We start from the raw sequence: 19,988 nt of genomic DNA, 5'->3' as shown, positions 1-19,988 counted from the left end.
CAAAATGCTGCAGCTAGAGTACTGACAGGGACTAGAAGGAGAGAGCATATCTCACCCATATTGGCCTCTCTTCATTGGCTTCCTGTTAATTCTACAATAGAATTTAAAATTCTTCTTCTTACTTATAAGGTTTTGAATAATCAGGTCCCATCTTATCTTAGGGACCTCATAGTACCATATCACCCCAATAGAGCGCTTCGCTCTCAAACTGCAGGCTTACTTGTAGTTCCTAGGGTTTGTAAGAGTAGAATGGGAGGCAGAGCCTTCAGCTTTCAGGCTCCTCTCCTGTGGAACCAGCTCCCAATTCAGATCAGGGAGACAGACACCCTCTCTACCTTTAAGATTAGGCTTAAAACTTTCCTTTTTGCTAAAGCTTATAGTTAGGGCTGGATCAGGTGACCCTGAACCATCCCTTAGTTATGCTGCTATAGACTTAGACTGCTGGGGGGTTCCCATGATGCACTGTTTCTTTCTCTTTTTGCTCTGTATGCACCACTCTGCATTTAATCATTAGTGATTGATCTCTGCTCTCTTCCACAGCATGTCTTTTTCCTGATTCCCTCCCCTCAGCCCCAACCAGTCCCAGCAGAAGACTGCCCCTCCCTGAACCTGGTTCTGCTGGAGGTTTCTTCCTGTTAAAAGGAAGTTTTTCCTTCCCACTGTCGCCAAGTGCTTGCTCACAGGGGGTCGTTTTGACTGTTGGGGTTTTCCGTAATTATTGTATGGCCTTGCCTTACAATATAAAGCGCCTTGGGGCAACTGTTTGTTGTGATTTGGCGCCGTCTAATAATACTGCCTAAGGGAAGCACGTATAAAGTGAATAAAATTGGTCCTAGCACAGAACCTTGTGGAACTCCATAATTAACCTTAGTCTGTGAAGAAGATTCCCCATTACATGAACAAATTGTAATCTATTAGATAAATATGATTCAAACCACCACAGCGCAGTGCCTTTAATACCTATGGCATGCTCTAATCTCTGTAATAAAATTTTATGGTCAACAGTATCAAAAGCAGCACTGAGGTCTAACAGAACAAGCACAGAGATGAGTCCACTGTCTGAGGCCATAAGAAGATCATTTGTAACCTTCACTAATGCTGTTTCTGTACTATGATGAATTCTAAAACCTGATTGAAACTCTTCAAATAGACCATTCCTCTGCAGATGATCAGTTAGCTGTTTTACAACTACCCTTTCAAGAATCTTTGAGAGAAAAGGAAGGTTGGAGATTGGCCTATAATTAGCTAAGATAGCTGGGTCAAGTGATGGCTTTTTAAGTAATGGTTTAATTACTGCCACCTTAAAAGCCTGTGGTACATAGCCAACTAATAAAGATAGATTGATCATATTTAAGATCGAAGCATTAAATAATGGTAGGGCTTCCTTGAGCAGCCTGGTAGGAATGGGGTCTAATAGACATGTTGATGGTTTGGATGAAGTAACTAATGAAAATAACTCAGACAGAACAATCTGAGAGAAAGAGTCTAACCAAATACCAGCATCACTGAAAGCAGCCAAAGATAACGATACGTCTTTGGGATGGTTATGAGTAATTTTTTCTCTAATAGTTAAAATTTTATTAGCAAAGAAAGTCATGAAGTCATTACTAGTTAAAGTTAAAGGAATACTCGGCTCAATAGAGCTCTGACTCTTTGTCAGCCTGGCTACAGTGCTGAAAAGAAACCTGGGGATGTTCTTATTTTCTTCAATTAGTGATGAGTAGTAAGATGTCCTAGCTTTACGGAGTGCTTTTTTTATAGAGCAACAGACTCTTTTTCCAGGCTAAGTGAAGATCTTCTAAATTAGTGAGACGCCATTTCCTCTCCAACTTACGGGTTATCTGCTTTAAGCTGCGAGTTTGTGAGTTATACCACAGAGTCAGGCACTTCTGATTTAAAGCTCTCTTTTTCAGAGGAGCTACAGCATCCAAAGTTGTCTTCAATGAGGATGTAAAACTATTGACAAGATACTCTATCTCACTTCCAGAGTTTAGGTAGCTACTCTGCACTGTGTTGGTATATGGCATTAGAGAACATAAAGAAGGAATCATATCCTTAAACCTAGTTACAGCGCTTTCTGAAAGACTTCTAGTGTAATGAAACTTATTCCCCACTGCTGGGTAGTCCATCAGAGTAAATGTAAATGTTATTAAGAAATGATCAGACAGAAGGGAGTTTTCAGGGAATACTGTTAAATCTTCAATTTCCATACCATAAGTCAGAACAAGATCTAAGATATGATTAAAGTGGTGGGTGGACTCATTTACATTTTGAGCAAAGCCAATAGAGTCTAATAATAGATTAAATGCAGTGTTGAGGCTGTCATTCTCAGCATCTGTGTGGATGTTAAAATCGCCCACTATAATTATCTTATCTGAGCTAAGCACTAAGTCAGACAAAAGGTCTGAAAATTCACAGAGAAACTCACAGTAACGACCAGGAGGACGATAGATAACAACAAATAAAACTGGTTTTTGGGACTTCCAATTTGGATGGACAAGACTAAGAGTCAAGCTATCAAATGAATTAAAGCTCTGTCTGGGTTTTTGATTAATTAATAAGCTGGAATGGAAGATTGCTGCTAATCCTCCGCCTCGGCCCGTGCTACGAGCATTCTGGCAGTTAGTGTGACTCGGGGGTGTTGACTCATTTAAACTAACATATTCATCCTGCTGTAACCAGGTTTCTGTAAGGCAGAATAAATCAATATGTTGATCAATTATTATATCATTTACTAACAGGGACTTAGAAGAGAGAGTCCTAAGTCCATCCAAAGTGCGATGGATGCCGTCTCTCCTAACAAGACCAGGTTTTCCCCAGAAGCTTTACCAATTATCTATGAAGCCCACCTCATTTTTTGGACACCACTCAGACAGCCAGAAATTCAAGGAGAACATGCGGCTAAACATGTCACTCCCGGTCCGATTGGGGAGGGGCCCAGAGAAAACTACAGAGTCCGACATTGATTTTGCAAAGTTACACACCGATTCAATGTTAATTTTAGTGACGTCCGATTGGCGTAACCGGGTGTCATTACTGCCGACGTGAATTACAATCTTACCAAATTTACGCTTAGCCTTAGCCAGCAGTTTCAAATTTCCTTCAATGTCGCCTGCTCTGGCCCCGGAAGACAACTGACTATGGTTGCTGGTGTCGCTAACTTCACATTTCTCAAAACAGAGTCGCCAATAACCAGAGTTTGATCCTCGGCGGGTGTGTCGCCGAGTGGGGAAAAACGGTTAGAAATGTGAACGGGTTGGCGGTGTACATGGGGCTTCTGTTTAGAACTACGCTTCCTCCTCACAGTCACCCAGTCGGCCTGCTTTCCCGGCTGCTCGGGATCTGCCAGAGGGAAACTAACGGCGGCTAAGCTACCTTGGTCCGCACCGACTACAGGGGCCTGGCTAGCTGTAGAATTTTCCACGGTGCGGAGCCGAGTCTCCAATTCGCCCAGCCTGGCCTCCAAAGCTACGAATAAGCTACACTTATTACAAGTACCATTACTGCTAAAGGAGGCCGAGGAATAACTAAACATTTCACACCCAGAGTAGAAAAGTGCGGGAGAGACAGGAGAAGCCGCCATGCTAAATCGGCTAAGAGCTAGTAGCTGCGCTAAGCTAGCGGATTCCTAAAAACACACAAAGTGAATAATGTGTAAATAATTTAGAGGTGATTCAGCAGAGGGAGTGCTTTAGTTAAGGTACGTGAAGATTACACTGTGAAGCAAATCATTATCTAGTTAACTAGATCAATCTAACTGCGCAGATTAAACAGCTAACAGATACAGCAAAACACCACTGTGCTCCGGAACAGGAAGTGATACAATACCACAGTGAGAGCCAACCACCAGTAGAGGCAAAGTAACTAATAGTTACTTTTCTGAGTACTAAATCTTAAAAATAACCAAATTAGATTGAGTAACTTTATTAATTACATTCAGCAGCTGCCGACAAGGTGTCCGCAGCTGCTAATGAAGTAAATGTAAGAAGTAACTGTAAAATATAACTGTATAGATTAACTAATGAAGTAACTTTCCAAAGTTACTTTCCCCAACACTGGCCGTAACTATAAGCTTTAGCAAAAAGGAAAGTTTTAAGCCTAATCTTAAAAGTAGAGAGGGTGTTGGGAAAGTATAGTGACACGGACCCACAACAGGGGGCGCAAATGATCGGACAATGAAAGAGTCGAATATGAACACTTTACTGTTGTGAAAGAGCACAACAAAAACACAGAGGATTACAGAATTTGAGCAAACAGTCAATCCACAAAGGTGACGTGTGGGCAGGCTGGAGGATAGAAGACGTCCTTCCTGAGAAGAACCCGAACCACATGATTTCCTCCGCCACTGAACCTGGAGAATACTGGAGCCGCCAAGTTCCGAGTCCCCAGGTGGCCACCGTCTCTGAGTGTCGGATCTGGTACTGCTGGTGAGGAGCAAAAACAGTCATATGTGGGTGCGTGCACACCCAGTAACAACAATGGTGGGAATTCCACCTCCACCTCTAACACACACTCGTGCAGCTCCTGTCTAACCACTTATCTGGTTGGGGTGTGAAGCGAAGCCGTCGCTGATCACACCAAACGCCAATCTCTCAGATAGGGAACACCACAGGAAAGTGGCTGCAAGACACAGTTAAGGCTGAGAATATTACCTTCACAGGTAGATGATATCTCGGCAACGAGGTGGAGATGACGTCCGGTTTTTATGGAGTGGAATGATGAAGTGTAGATGGATGACAGCTGTCATGAGATAATGAGTGACAGCTGTCACCCCCGGCTGTGTCCGTGGCGGCAGCGCCCTCTCGTGCCTGAAGCCCGCACTTCAGGCAGGGCACCCTCTGGTGGTGGGCCAGCAGTACCTCTTCTTCTGGCGGCCCACACAACAGAGGGTGTCTGTCTCCCTGATCCGAATTGGGAGCTGGTTCCACAGGAGAGGAGCCTGAAAGCTGAAGGCTCTGCCTCCCATTCTACTCTTAAAAACCCTAGGAACTACAAGTAAACCTGCAGTCTGAGAGCGAAGCGCTCTATTGGGGTGATATGGTACTAAGACGTCCCTAAGATAAGATAAATGTCCAGATTATCCTGAATCAAAAAGCCAGTCAGAGCTCTTTGGACATCCATTTTCCTGAAGGCCTTATTGCGGGCTGACAAAATCTGCACCCGTCTACCTAAACTGTGTGCTCGCAGTGGAGGAATTAACTGAATGGCTTCAACACCTCAGTAAAAAGTTACATTCTAATGGCTCAGCCTTCATTTTGGGGGAGGGGTTCCCACCGCATGTTGACTGCTGGGTGTGAATGGTGAGAAAGTTGTTGACCAGACGGCCATGAGGCAGATGGAGATGCGCCGCATCCCTCTTGTTCTCAGCAGGTCAAAGGCGGTGGAAGACAAGCGGGTTGACTCCATCTCCTTCCTCATTTGGGAATACAAAACCTGAAATATAGTTCACGTTTAAAATCGGCTGCAACATTCCATCAGGAATCTTTGGAACATGTCATTCTGTTTATTTCTGTTCAAATAAAAACAAAAACAGAGAGATTTACCTCCAGTGTTAATTTTTCAGTCACCTCTGGTTTTCCATTAATTCGAGCAACTCGGTGAAGATTCTTTAACGCATCATTGTACCTTCGCTTAAGAACCAACCAACGAGCTGACTCTGCATACCACCTGACCAATCAGAGCAGACGAGTGATCAAAGGGCAGGCAGCTCAAAACAAACAGCGTCCTGACCAATAAGATATTTACTCACCAGCTATAGGCGAAGAACAGGAAGTGGGGCACACAGGTGAGCACCTGCAGTTTCCTCCAGTCTCTCAGCCAATAGGCTATTCCTGCCAGGATCATCTGACCAAAGGTGAAAAAGAAGGATGTGAGTGTGCCCACAACAGTCCTGGATTTTGTGGGGATCCACTCGACCTCTGCAAACATAACAGACTGCTTCACTGTCCAACCAAAAATCCACAACTATGACTTCTACAAAGTTTAAATTTGCAGATGATACACTAAAATATTATATCTCAAAGCAGAGAGTGTGATGGAAGGGACACAGCAAGGCAGGGCAAAAGACAGGTGTATGGGTCAGAGGACATGCAGGTAGACAGGCAGTTGTATGGGTCAGAGGACACACAGGTAAGCAGACAGGTGTATGGGTCAGAGGACACGCAGGTAGACAGACAGGTGTGCGGGTCAGAGGACACGTAGGTAGATAGACAGGTGTATGGGTCAGAGGACACGCAGGTAGACAGGTGTACAGATCAGAGGACACGTAGGTAGACAGACAGGTGTACGGGTCAGAGGACACGTAGACAGACAGACAGGTGTATGGGTCAGAGGACATGCAGGTAGACAGACAGGTGTACGGGTCAGAGGACATGCAGGTAGACAGACAGGTGTATGGATCAGAGGACACTCAGGTGGAACAGGCTACGGGACAAGAAATAAGTACTCAGTGAAACGCCATTGAGGATGATTCCAGAAACTGCCATCCCACTCAAGAACCTGAACACACAGTAGCCGGTGTAATTTGGTGAGAGAGCGGAGCTACAGCCAAGGACGGCCAACAGCAGGTATGACCATATAAGGACAGTTCGACGCCCAAACCTGAGGCAGGAAGACACAGTGGCTAAAATGTTTTGTGGATTTTTTTTGTTTCAAGATAAAATGGCATCAAGAAGTGCAAATCTCACCTGTCTGACAACCATCCAAAGATGATGGCGCCGGCTAAAACGCCACCCATATAAATGGTCTGAATCATCTGCTTCAAAGGACGGAGTGAGCACACCAGGTCCCACTGAAAGATGAGATGGACACAAAAATGTATCCATCTGAATCACAAGAAAAATTCAGAGGCATCATTCCGGAAGGTTCCACCCTAAATGGGACAGTGATGTGTTTGGAAAACCAAACCTCACCTCACCTCTCTAATACTACACCCTGTTTAGGAGATAATCCCTGTGAACATCCTTCTTTTTACCTCGGAGACGGTGGTACTGTGGAACTCGGAGCGGTCGTAAGTCCAGCCGTCCATACATTCTTGGGTCGGCAGCAGACTGACATTGGTTGAGGTGTTAGCAGCTAACAGCTGCCACTGAGGTTGAGTGTACCTAAAAACCAGCACACAGGTGACAACCAATCAATCACTGATCCAGGAGTTAGTGTGAAGATGAACTGTGTTTCCATAGTAATAAACATCTGACTTGGTGAGATGAGTCCAGAACGGAACACATTTCCCCAAAAACTGAGGCAGATCTGCATGTTGAGGAGTGAGGCTAGAGTAGAACATTTTCTTATTTTATACAGAAAGCGAGTTCTTACACATATTCAGAGCATAAATACCACTTCTTATTTTCTTGTGACTTTTGAGTTGTTCATCAATGTTTCTGTGAAGGCTCTCAGTTGTCCAGGTGGTTTCCATAGTAGAGAAGCTTGAATCTTCAACTGGACTGGGTTGCTTGACATGAGGACATTTTGCTTCTAATCCCAGAAGCTTCCTCAGCTAAAATTCTTGCTCTGGTAGTCTGACTTCTGTCTTGACTCTTGTAGAGAAGAATAACAGAAGCCAGCAAAAGCTGGAGTTTTAAACCAAACCAGACCCTCCTACCGAGATGCAGACTGCTATTGGCTAGTGACTAACATTTTGTCAAATTAGCACCTAGTTAGTACCCTCCTAATGACTGGGCAGCTGTCCCTCCTAATGATGGGACTGATGCCTCTCCTGACGACTCACCAACGATGTGAATGACTCATTACCATGAACAAAAGACTGAAACTGCTTTGACCTGACTACCACATTGTAAACAGGACAAAGCGTGTCTCAGACCCCCTCCACGATTAAGGCTGGGTTTGAACTGTTTCACATACAATGCCTCCTTCACCCCACCCCTCCCTCAAACCATGTCTTTTCTCTGTGTTGGGAAAGTGTAGTGACACGGACCCACAACAGGGGGCGTAAATGAACGGACAATGAAAGAGTCAAATATGAACGCTTTACTGTTGTGAATGAGCACAAACAAAATACAGAGGAATACAGAATTTTGCAAACGGTCAATCCACAAAGGTGACGTGTGGGCAGGCTCGAGGATAGAAGACGTCTGTCCTGAGAAGAACCGGAACCACACGATTTCCTCCGCCACCGAACCCGGAGAATACTGGAGCCGCCAAGTCCCGAGTCCCCAGGTGGCCACCGTCTCCGAATGTGGGATCTGGTACTGCTGGCGAGGAGCAGAAACAATAAGATGTGGGTGTGTGCACACCCAGTAAACAGTCAGAAACGGGTGGGAAACACCTCCACCTCAAACACAGTACAATAACGTGCAGCGCCTGCTAACCTATCCCAATTTGGCTTGAGGAGCGAAGTCAGTCGTCTACCTCACAATCCCCAAATCCCAGCCTCCAGCTGCAGAGATTAATCAGGAACGCCTGCAAAGAATCTAGACAATTGTGCGTTTGGCACCAGAAAACGGCTGAGAGTTTACCTTCACAGGTCGACGATATCTCGGCAACGAGGTGGAGATGACGTCCAGGTTTTATGGAGTAGTATGATGAAGTGTAGATGGGTGATAGCTGTCATGAGATAATGAGTGACAGCTGTCACCCCCGGCTGTGTCCGTGGCGGCAGCGCCCTCTCGTGCCTGAAGCCCGCACTTCAGGCAGGGCGCCCTCTGGTGGTAGGCCAGCAGTACCTCCTCTTCTGGCGGCCCACACAACAGGACCCCTCCCTCAACGGGCGCCTCCTGGCGCCCGACCAGGTTTATCCGGTTGTCGGCGGTAGAAATCGGCCAGGAGGGCCGGGTCCAGGATGAACTCCTCTTCACCCAGGAGCGTTCTTCGGGTCCATACCCCTCCCAGTCCACCAAATAATGGAACCCCCGGCCCATTCGACGGACGTCCAGGAGACGGCGCACTGTCCAAGCCGGCTCCCCGTCAATGATCCGGGCAGGAGGCGGCGCCGGACCGGGAGCACAGAGGGGTGAGGTGTGGTGTGGTTTCAGTCTGGACACATGGAAAACCGGATGGATCCGCAGTGAAGCTCCAACTCCTGGCTTCACTTCAGGGCTGAGGATCTTCAGGATTTTAAATGGTCCAATGTACCTGTCTTTCAACTTAGGAGAGTCCACTTGGAGGGGGATGTCCTTAGTTGATAACCACACCTCCTGCCCGGGCTGGTATGCAGGGGCCGGGGACCGCCGGCAGTCTGCATGGGCCTTAGCCCTCGTCCGGGCCTTTAAAAAGGCAGAACGGGCGGTGCGCCACACCCGACGGCACCTCCGCAGGTGGGCCTGGACCGAGGGCACACCGACCTCTCCCTCCACCACGGGAAACAATGGGGGCTGGTACCCCAGACACACCTCAAATGGGGAGAGGCCGGTGGCAGAAGACACCTGGCTGTTATGTGCATACTCGATCCAGGCCAGATGGTTACTCCAGGCCGTCGGGTGCGCGGATGTCACACAGCGGAGGGTCTGTTCCAACTCTTGGTTGGCCCGTTCTGCCTGTCCGTTCGTCTGTGGGTGGTACCCAGACGAGAGGCTCACGGTGGCCCCCAGTTCTCTGCAGAAACTCCTCCAGACTTGAGAGGAAAACTGGGGACCACGATCCGAGAGTACGTCAGTTGGTATCCCATGCAGATGGATGACGTGGTGGACCAGGAGGTCTGCTGTCTCCTGGGCCATTGGGAGCTTCAGGAGGGCCACGAAGTGGGCCGCCTTGGAGAATCGGTCCACTATCGTGAGGATGGTGGTGTTGCCCTGGGACGGCAGGAGGCCCGTGACGAAATCCAGGCCAATATGGGACCAGGGGTGATGAGGCACAGGAAGTGGCTGGAGAAGTCCTTGGGACCTTTTGTGGTCTGCCTTGCCCCTGGCACAGGTGGTGCAGGCCTGGATACACTCCCGGACGTCGGCCTCCATAGACGCCCACCAGAAGCGCTGCCGGACAACTGCCACGGTCCTTCGCACCCCTGGATGATAGGAGAGCTTGGAACCGTGACAGAAGTCCAATACTGCAGCTCTGGCCTCTGGTGGGATGTACAGTCAGTTCTTCGGCCCAGTTCCGGGATCCGTGCTCCGTGCCAGGGCCTCCCGGACGGTCTTCTCCACGTCCCAGGTGAGGGTGGCCACAATAGTGGACTCCGGAATGATGGGCTCCGGTGGATCCGACAGCTCAGTTTTGACTTCGTCTTCGTGTACCCGGGACAAGGCATCCGATCTCTGGTTCTTGGTCCCGGGGCGATAGGTGATCCGGAAGTCAAAACGTCCGAAGAACAGTGACCAACGGGCTTGCCTGGGGTTCAGCCGCTTGGCGGTCCTGATATACTCCAGGTTCCGATGGTCAGTGAAAACCGTGAACGGCACAGACGCTCCCTCCAACAGGTGTCTCCACTCCTCAAGAGCCTCTTTCACCGCAAGGAGTTCTCGGTTGCCGACGTCATAGTTCCGTTCAGCCGGGGTCAACCTGCGAGAAAAGTAGGCACACGGGTGAAGAACCTTATCGGTCTCTCCGCTCTGGGGTAGCACGGCTCCTATCCCTGAGTCAGAGGTGTCCACTTCAACCACAAACTGGCGGCTAGGGTCGGGCTGCACCAGAACTGGTGCAGTCGAGAACCGTCGTTTCAACTCCTTGAACGCGGCTTTGCACTGATCCGACCAGGTGAAGGGGACTTTTGGAGAGGTCAGGGCTGTCAGGGGGCTAACTACCTGACTGTAGCCCTTAATGAACCTCCTGTAGAAATTTGCGAAGCTGAGGAACTGTTGCAGCTTCCTACAGCTTGTTGGTTGGGGCCAATCTCTCACTGCCGCAACCTTGGCCGGATCAGGGGTGACAGAGTTGGAGGAGATGATAAACCCCAGGAAGGACAAAGAAGTGCGGTGGAACTCGCACTTCTCGTCCTTCATAAACAGCTGACGTACATGCTGGACATGAGTCTCAGGGTCCGGAGAAAAGATGAGTATATCGTCCAGATATACGAACACGAATTGGTGCAGGAAGTCCCGCAAGACGTCATTAACCAAAGCTTGGAACGTAGCGGGGGCGTTAGTGAGGCCAAACGGCATGACCAGGTACTCAAAATGACCCAATGGGGTGTTAAATGCCGTCTTCCACTCGTCTCCCTTCCGGACCTGAACCAGGTGATACGCATTCCTAAGATCCAACTTTGTAAAGATTTGGCTCCATGCAGGGGGGTGAACACAGAATCTAACAAGGGCAACGGGTATCGATTGCGAACCGTGATTTCATTCAGCCCCCTGTAATCAATGCATGGACGGAATCCGCCATCTTTCTTGCCCACAAAAAAGAAACCTGCACCCATCGGGGAGGTGGAATTCCGGATCAGCCCAGCAGCTAAGGAGTCCCGGATGTAGGTCTCCATTGATTCGCGCTCAGGTCGTGAGAGGTTGTACAGCCTGCTGGACGGGAACTCCACGCCTGGAATCAAATCAGTGGCACAATCGTACGGATGGTGCGGGGGAAGGGTGAGTGCCAGATCCTTGCTGAAGACGTCAGCAAGATCGTGGTACTCAACCGGCACCGCCGTCAGATTGGGAGGGACTTTGACCTCCTCTTTAGCCTGTAAACCGGGAGGAACCGAGGAACCTAAACACTTCTGATGACAGGTTTCGCTCCACTGAACCACCACCCCAGACGGCCAATCAATCCGGGGATTGTGTTTCAACATCCATGGGAAGCCCAAAATCACTCGGGAGGTAGAAGGAGTCACAAAAAACTCGATCTCCTCCCGGTGATTTCCAGACACCACCAGTTACAGGTTGTGTCTTGTGCGTGATTAAAGGGAGAAGGGTGCCATCTAGTGCCCACACCTGCAATGGCGAAGGGAGCGCCACCAGAGGGAGCCCTACCTTGGCACTGCGTAAAAATCTGAGCAGAGCGGAGAATCAGATGCTCAAATGAGTTATATTTGTGACCTCTAACAGCTAATAAGATAAACCTAGATTTATAAATAAGAGCAACACCCCCGCCTTGCTTCGCATCACAATGGACGTGACTAAATGTATATGCTGGTGGGCAGGCCTCATTTAAGGGGAGGACAGCTGTAGGTTTGAGCCAGGTTTCACATAACCCAATCATATCTAAGTGATGATCCATAATTAGATCATTATTCAACAATGATTTAGAGGATCTCCCCCTCGAACTGCCACCTTATCGTGGTGGGGGTGTTTGCGTACCCAGATGATCCAAGGAGCTATGTTGTCGGGGCCTTTGTGCCCCTGGTAGGGTCTCCAAAGGCAAACAGGTCCTAGGTGACGGGTTAGACTAAGGGCAGTTCAGAAGCTCCCATGACCAGTACAAAATCAAGGACAGAGACATCGCCCGGTATGGCGGAGCCGGGGCCCCACCCTGGAGCCAGGCCTCGTGTTGGTGCTCATGCGCAACTGCCTGGCGGTTGGGCCTTAGCCCTCGTGGCCCGGCCCAGGCTCAGCCCGAAAGAGCGACGTGGGCCCGCCCTCCTGTGAGTTCACCACCTGCAGAGGGGGCCATGGGGGTCGGGTGCAGAGACGATTGGGTGGCAGTTGAGGGCGGGTGGCCCGGCGGCCTGGTCCGCGCTCACAGCCCCTGGTTGTTGGGACGTGGAAAGTCACCTCCCTGGGGGGATGGAGACTGAGCTTGTGCAGGAGGTTGAGATATACTGACTAGAGATAGTCGGGCTCACCTCCACGCACAGCTTGAGCTCTGCCACCTCCTGGAGAGGGGCTGGATGCTCCACTTTTCTGCCGTTGCCCATGGGGAGAGGCGGACAGCTGGGGTAGCATTGCTTATTGCTCCCCAGCTCAGTCGCCATGTGTTGGAGTTCACCCCGGTGAACAAGGGGGTCGTGTCCCTATGCCTTCGGGTCGGGGACAGGTTTCTCACGGTTGTCTCAGCCTATGGGCCGAGCGGCAGAGTGCAGAATACCTGAACTTCTTGGAGTCCCTGAGAGTGGTACTAGATAGTGCTCCGACTGGGGACTCCATTGTTTTCCTGGGGGATTTCAATGCCCACGTGGGCAGCAACAGTGAGACCTGGAAGGGGGTGATCGGGAAGCACGGCCTCCCCGATCTGAACCCGAGTGATGTTCAGTTGTTGGACTTCTGTGCTAGTCACATTTTGTCCATCACAAACACCATGTTCGAGCAAAAGCATGTCCATAAGTGCACGTGGCACCAGGACACCCTGAGCTGGACATCCATGATCAACTTTGTAGTTGTATCATCTGACCTTCGGCCATATGTCTCGGACGCTCGGTTGAAGAGAGGGGCTGAGCTGTCAACTGATCACAACCCGGTGGTGAGTTGGATCCGCTGGGAGGTGAGGAAGCCGGTCAAACCTGGCAGGCCCAAGCATATTGTGAGGGTCTGCTGGGAATGACTGGCAGAACCCTGTGTCAGCGAGGTCTTCAACTCCCACCTCCGGGAGAACTTCTCCCAGATCCCGGGGGAGGTTGGAGACATGGAGTCCGAGTGGACCATGTTCTCCACCTCCACTGTTGATGCGGCCGCTCGTAGATGTGGTTGCAGCAGCAATCCCCGAACCCGGTGATGGACACCGGAAGTAAGGGATGCCGTCAAGTTGAAGGAGTGCTACTTGTCATTGTTGGTAAGTGGGACCCCGGAGGCAGCTGACAGGTACTGACAGGCCAAGCATGCTGCAGCCCGTGCGGTCGCAGAGGCAAAAACTCAGGTCTGGGAGGAGTTCGGGGAGGCCATGGAAGAGGACTGTTGGTCAGCCTCAAAGAAATTCTGGCAAACCGGCTGACGCCTCAGGAGGCAGAAGCAGCTCTCCACCGGCACTGTCTATGGTGCGGGTGGGCAGCTGTTGACCCTGACTGGGGATGTTGTTGGGTGGTGGAAGGAATACTTCGAGGATCTCCTCAATCCCATCGTCACGTCTTCCGAAGAGGAAGCAGAGACTGGGGACTCAGAGGTGGACTTGTCCATCACCCAGGCTGAAGTCACCGAGGTGGTTAGAAAGCTCATTGGTGGCAAGGCTCCTGGGGTGGATGAAATCCGACCTGAGTACCTTAAGTCTCTGGATGTTGTGGGACTGTCTTGGTTGACACGCCTCTGCAACATTGCATAGTGGTCGGGGACAGTGCCTCTGGAATGGCAGACCGGGGTGGTGGTCCCTCTGTTTAAGAAGGGGGACCGGAGGCTGTGTTCCAACTATAGGGGGATCACACTCCTCAGCCTCCCCGGTAAGGTCTATTCCAGAGTACTGGAGAGGAGAATTCAACCGATAGTCAAACCTCGGATTCAGGAGGAGCAGTGTGGTTTTCATCCTGCCATCGGGTGCTCAAGGGTTCATGGGAGTTCGCACAACCAGTCCACATGTGCTTTGTGGATCTGGAGAAGGCATTCGACTGTGTCCCTTGGGGCACCCTGTGGCAGGTGTTCCGAGAGTATGGGGTCTGGGGTCCTTTGCCAAGAATTTCTTGGTGCAGCCAGGGTGTAGAGGGGTAGTAAGTCAAACCTGTTTCCAGTGCATGTTGGCCTCCGCCAGGGCTGCCCTTTGTCACCGGTTCTGTTCATTACCTTTATGGACAGAATTTCTAGGCGCAGCCAGGATGTAGAGGGGGTGCGGTTTGGGAACCACATAATCTCATCTCTGCTGTTTGCGCACAATGGGGTTCTGTTGGCGTCTTCAAATCAGGACTTTCAGCATGCACTGGGGCGGTTTGCAGACGAGTGTGAAGCGTCCGGGATGAAAATCAGCACTTCCAAATCCGAGGCCATGGTTCTCAATCGGAAAAAGGTGCCTTGCCCTCTTCAAGTCGGTGGAGTGTCCTTGCCTCAAGTGGAGAAGTTTAAGTATCTCGGGGTCTTGTTCACGAGCGAGAGACAGATGGAGCGTGAGATCGACAGACGGATCGGTGCAGCATCTGCAGTGATGCAGTCGCTGTATTGGACCGTCGTGGTGAAGAGAGAGCTGATTAGGGGGGCAAAGCTCTCGATTTACTGATCAATTTATGTTCCGCCCCTCACCTATGGTCATGAAATTTGGCTCATGACCGAAAGAACGAGATCGTGAGTACAAGTGTCTGAGATGAGTTTCCTCCACAGGGTGTCTGGGCGCTTCCTTAAGCCGCGTTCACACCGGGCGCGATCAGATGCTACAAATTCGTGTGGGTCGCCAGGCGACGGACGCGCCTCCTTCGCCCGGTGTGTCGCTCTGCTTGGGTGGACTTTCGCTGTGAAAATTCACCCCGGTGTGTCATCAAATAGGAGGAGCTTCCATTCCGCTCACCGGCTCCGGTTGTCAGTCAAGCTAACATGACGGACCTTGATCACACGGAGCGAGTTGCCGTGGAAAGCTCCCAATACAGAGAGTATCATTATTTGCTGCAGGAGCTGTGTCTGGGTGATGGCCGCTTTCAGCGGTCCTTCCACCTCTGCGGGACCCAGTTTGAGGATCAACTGTCCCGTTCGCACGCGCACATGTAAATAATATAAAAAAAAGAAAAAAAAGAAAAAGAAACTCCACTGCTTGCTGCAGCTGGCTCTTCCCCCAAAAAACTCTGTCATAATTGTGTTTAGAAACCAGTCACCATTTGTTTTATTATACATCTGTGTAGTTAATTAATAAAATATTCTCTACAGACGATTCGCTCGCGCGTGCACATAAAAAAAAAAGAAAAGAAAAAAGCTCCGCTCCCGCTGCTGCAAGTACGGCTGCTAATCGCTCCAAAAACTCTGTCATAATTGTGTTTAGAAACCAGTCACCATTTGCTTTATTATACAGCTGTGTAGTTAATAAGTAAAATAATCTCCAGGACGATTCGCGCGCGCACATAAAATAAAAAGAAAAAGAAACTCCGCTCCCCGCTGCTGTGGTGCTGCTGTTCGCTCCAAAAACTCTGTCATGATTGTGAAATAAAGGACAAAAGAGACATAAGTCCTGCTCACAGACTGCTACCAGATACAGGACATGTTCACATCTTCAGTCAAACTCCAGACATCTCCACGTCACTACATATTCAGTCCCTGATTGGTCATCACGCGACGTGACGCGATGCAATATCGTGCCACAAACGCGCAAAACGGTCAAAATCACTTCACTCGCATCGCTTCACTCGCGTCCATCATGTCGCACTGCGCGGTTTGGCCCCAAAACGCGTCCTTACATAGGGATTACATGGCAACCTGTGGTTGCAGTCACTCGCGTCGCGCCCGGTGTGAACGCGGCATTAGAGATAGGGTGAGGAGCTCGGTCACTCGGGAGGAGCTTAGAGTCGAGCCACTGCTCCTCCATGTCGAAAGGAGCCAGCTAAGGTGGCTCAGGCATCTTATCCAGATGCCTCCTGGACACCTCGCTGGAGAGGTGTTCCAGGCATTGGGAGGAGACCCCGGGGGAAGATCCAGGACACGCTGGAGGGACTACATCTCTCAGCTGGCTCGGGAACGCCTCAGGCTTCCCCCGGAGGGGTTGGGGGAGGTGTGTGTGGATCAGGAGGTCTGGGCATCTTTGCTTGAGCTGCTGCCCCCGCGACCCGACTCCGGATAAAGCAGAAGAAAACGGAATGGAGAGGACAGTGATCTTATTTTAATGAGACCCAGACTAAGGACATCAGTGGGGTTGACGTTGGACTGTTTGGGTTTTGGGGTGGTTCCAGAGTAGCATATATAAGATGCCTAGAAGTAGGTTTAGGTTTGAGACATTCCATGCGAGTTGTAGGTAGCAGACACAAAATCTTTGATATTGCTGGAACAGCCAACAGGCCATCCTCCATTTCAACATCATCCAATGTAGTAATGGGTATTAAGTTTGCAAAGCATATCTCTCCATGACTTTTATGGACATGTCAACGGAAACAGGCCACAGTGTCAACTTGATGAATTTCCCTCCCTGGCAGATAAACTGCACGATCACCATAGTGGATTTTCTGCACTAATTTCCCCGCTAAACTAAGGGATTCCACACCCACATTTGTCATAAACCTTGCAGGGTCTCTAATCACCTGCTCCGTGGCCTGAGTGTAGTTTTGAGCACTGAGTTGAAACTGTCCACAAGACTGTTTACTGAATAGTCATTTTCCAAACGTGATGGTAAAAGATCAGGTTCAGTCATAATTGAAGATCTGATGTGTCGACGTGTTGCCGCAATGATAAATTAGGTTGTTGTTCCAGTAAACACAGCAACAAAACTGTAAATGAGTGATCGGAGACCACTGACACAAGAGACGTGATGTTAATATTTGTGACAGCGATGCCGTGAATAAGGACCAAATCCAGGGCATTTCCACTAATGTGTGTCGAACCCTGAATGCATTGCTGGAATCCTAATACATCCATAATGTCCATAAATGATCTGAAGAGGGGATCAGAAGGTTATTTATATGAATGTTGAAGTCACCAACCATCAGAATGTTATCTGAACAGTTTGCTATATTAAAGATAAACTCACCAAATTTATCTAAGAATTCAGAGTATGGGCCAGGGGGCCTATATACAGTGACAAAATAGCATGGTTGATTTTTATTCTTCTGACCTTGGCTACATGTACTGTCCTGGACAGAGTGTCAGATCTTCAAACGAGTTATATCTGTGACCTCCAACAGCTAATAAACTAAACACAGATTTATAAATTAGAGCAACACCTCTGCCTTGCTTCGTATCATGAGGGATGTGATTAAATGTGTATGTCTGTGGGCAGGCCTCATTTAAGGGGAGGACAGCTGTAGGTTTAAGCCAGGTTTCACATAACCCAATCATATCTAAGTGATGATCCACAATAGGCTTATTTATCAACAGTGATTTTGAGGACAGTGATCTTATGTTAATGAGACCCAAACTAAGGACCTCAGTGGCGTTGACACTTGGACTGCTGGGATTTGGGGGTGGTTCCAGAGTCACATATATAAGATGCCTAAAATTAGGTTTTGATTTAAAAAGTTCCACATGGGTTATTGGTAGCAGACACAAAATATTTGGTGTTGCAGGAACAGCCAGTGGGGCATCCTCACTTATAGCTGTAAGTGGAAGAAGTTCAGACCAACCAGGACTCTTCCTAGAGCTGGCCCCTCATCTAAACTGAGCGATCAGGGAAGAAGGACCTTAGTCAGGGAGATGACCAAGAGCGATGGTCACTTTGTCAGAACTCCAGCATTCAATTTCAATTTATTTTCATTTATATATCGCCAAACCACAATGAGCACAGTGGCCTCCATCATCCATAATTCAATATATTTTTTTCAATTTATTTTCATTTGTACAGCACCAAATCACAACAAAGTTGCCTCAAGATGCTTCACACAAGTAAGATCCAACCTTACCAACCCCCAGAGCAAGAACACAGGCGACAGTGGTAAGACAAAACTCCCTCTGAGAATTTGAGGAAGAAGCCTCAATAGCACAATAGCACGCAACAACAACGCGGAACACTATTCTTGACCGTGCATAATGGTTCCTGATAATTCTCCAGCAACACGTGCCATTAATCGTAACGTGTGGTAAAAGGTTGCAGCAGTTCCTGAGAACACCTGACACCTGAGAATTCTGTTGTTGCGTGCTATTGTGCGTAACAGCGCATCGTTAAGTTCTGTCACGTTGTGAACGAGGTGAATTGTCTCCACACACACACCCATATTCATCCAACCGAATTCAGATCGCTCCAGTTTTTCAGAACTTTGTGACTGCATGTGTAGTTGGGCTCTGTGCCATGGAGTGGTGCAGAGAGGAGGAGGAGGACAGAGCCAGATGTGTGGCTTCATGCAGCTCTCGTCTCGCCCATTTTCCCAAACATCAGGCACATGCAGCAGTTGGAACACCTGCAGGAGCGCGCTGAAGAGCACTGAAATTAGACTTTTAGCCGACTTGGTGTCAGCAATCAAACTGAATGCGATGCAGCAGAGTTTAATTCTGCACACGCTTCTTCCTCCGCCGGACTGGAGGAGGTGCAGAGATGTCTGGCTGCACGTGAGTCTCCTCTCGCTCCTCTGGCTCAGATCGTTCTCCCGCTCATCGGTTACAACAGCAGGTGGAACACCTGCAGGGGCATCCTGAGGAGCTTCAGCAGGAACTGTGGAATGACATTTGGAGCTGAGTTTAATTGTGCGCACGTGACAGAAAACCATTTGTCGTGGCGCGCAGTGAAATGTGACAAGTCGTGTCAAAACTTGACAGTTTCCGTGTCACTTCCCCAAGTGAGTCGTGCTGCATGATCTCATCTGCCTTTTGCTTGGTGGACTTGACGAATCCCAGGAACTCCAGCTCTGACACTGCTTGATTAAATCGAGCATGCTTTAATTCGTCCACCTTGCCATAATCGCTGGACTCAGGATCCTTGCCCTCTGCCGCACTGACAAGTGCAACCCTCAACCTATCAAATCGCTTGAACACAGACACACGCCATATCCGTTTGTTTTAAAATTAATTACTTTAGTTAATTAATTTGGTTTATTTGTTAAATATGTGATATTATTGAATAACTAATATTTTGCTATATTTCCAGTATTTCTTTTTCTTTCTTTTTTATTTTTATTTTTTGATAACTCTCACATCCGAGGGGGTGGGGTTGATGACGTGAGGGGGCGTCGCCCCCAAACGCCCCTTCGTGGCGCCGGGTCTGCTGTGCACCGATGCTCCACATCCAACCTGATGGAGCTTGAGAGGTGCTGCAAAGAGGAATGGACCAAACTGTCCAAAGATAGGTGGACCAAGCTTGTGGCATCATATTCAAGAAGACTTGAGGCTGGAATTGCTGCCAAAGGAGCATCAACAAAGTACTGAGCAAAGGCTGTGAATACTTACGGACACGTGATTCTTAATTTTTAATTTTTAATAAAACTAGCACAGTGTCCATAGGAAGTTTGTATTCATATAGAAAATTGGGAGCTTAGGTAGATTTTTCATGACTGGTCATATGAGGCTGTGTTTGAAGGTGGGATGTGCAGAGAGGTGTACTTACTCTGACATAACTTTAACAAAGTGTATGTTTGTTAAGACTAGGCTGACACTGGGAGACAAAGAGACACACAAATGCAGTTATTTTAAGATAAA

General features: G+C 48.9%; 1 protein-coding gene across 1 annotated transcript in view; it reads right to left on the bottom strand.

Annotated features, from left to right (window-relative positions):
* Positions 1-19,988, bottom strand: part of oatx (organic anion transporter X) — a 144,364-nt gene that overhangs the window by 65,837 nt on the left and 58,539 nt on the right. Inside the window, exons 4-9 of the mRNA XM_034177548.1 lie at positions 6,974-7,103; positions 6,687-6,790; positions 6,446-6,600; positions 5,750-5,918; positions 5,544-5,667; positions 5,318-5,433 (exon numbers count right to left, since the gene is read on the bottom strand). Coding sequence (XP_034033439.1) covers positions 5,318-5,433; positions 5,544-5,667; positions 5,750-5,918; positions 6,446-6,600; positions 6,687-6,790; positions 6,974-7,103 — 798 coding nt within the window. The remainder of the gene's footprint in view (positions 1-5,317; positions 5,434-5,543; positions 5,668-5,749; positions 5,919-6,445; positions 6,601-6,686; positions 6,791-6,973; positions 7,104-19,988) is intronic.

Source organism: Thalassophryne amazonica, chromosome 9, assembly GCF_902500255.1.
Source record: "Thalassophryne amazonica chromosome 9, fThaAma1.1, whole genome shotgun sequence".
Lineage (NCBI taxonomy): Eukaryota > Metazoa > Chordata > Actinopteri > Batrachoidiformes > Batrachoididae > Thalassophryne > Thalassophryne amazonica.
This window is presented reverse-complemented; position numbering and strand designations above follow the sequence as displayed.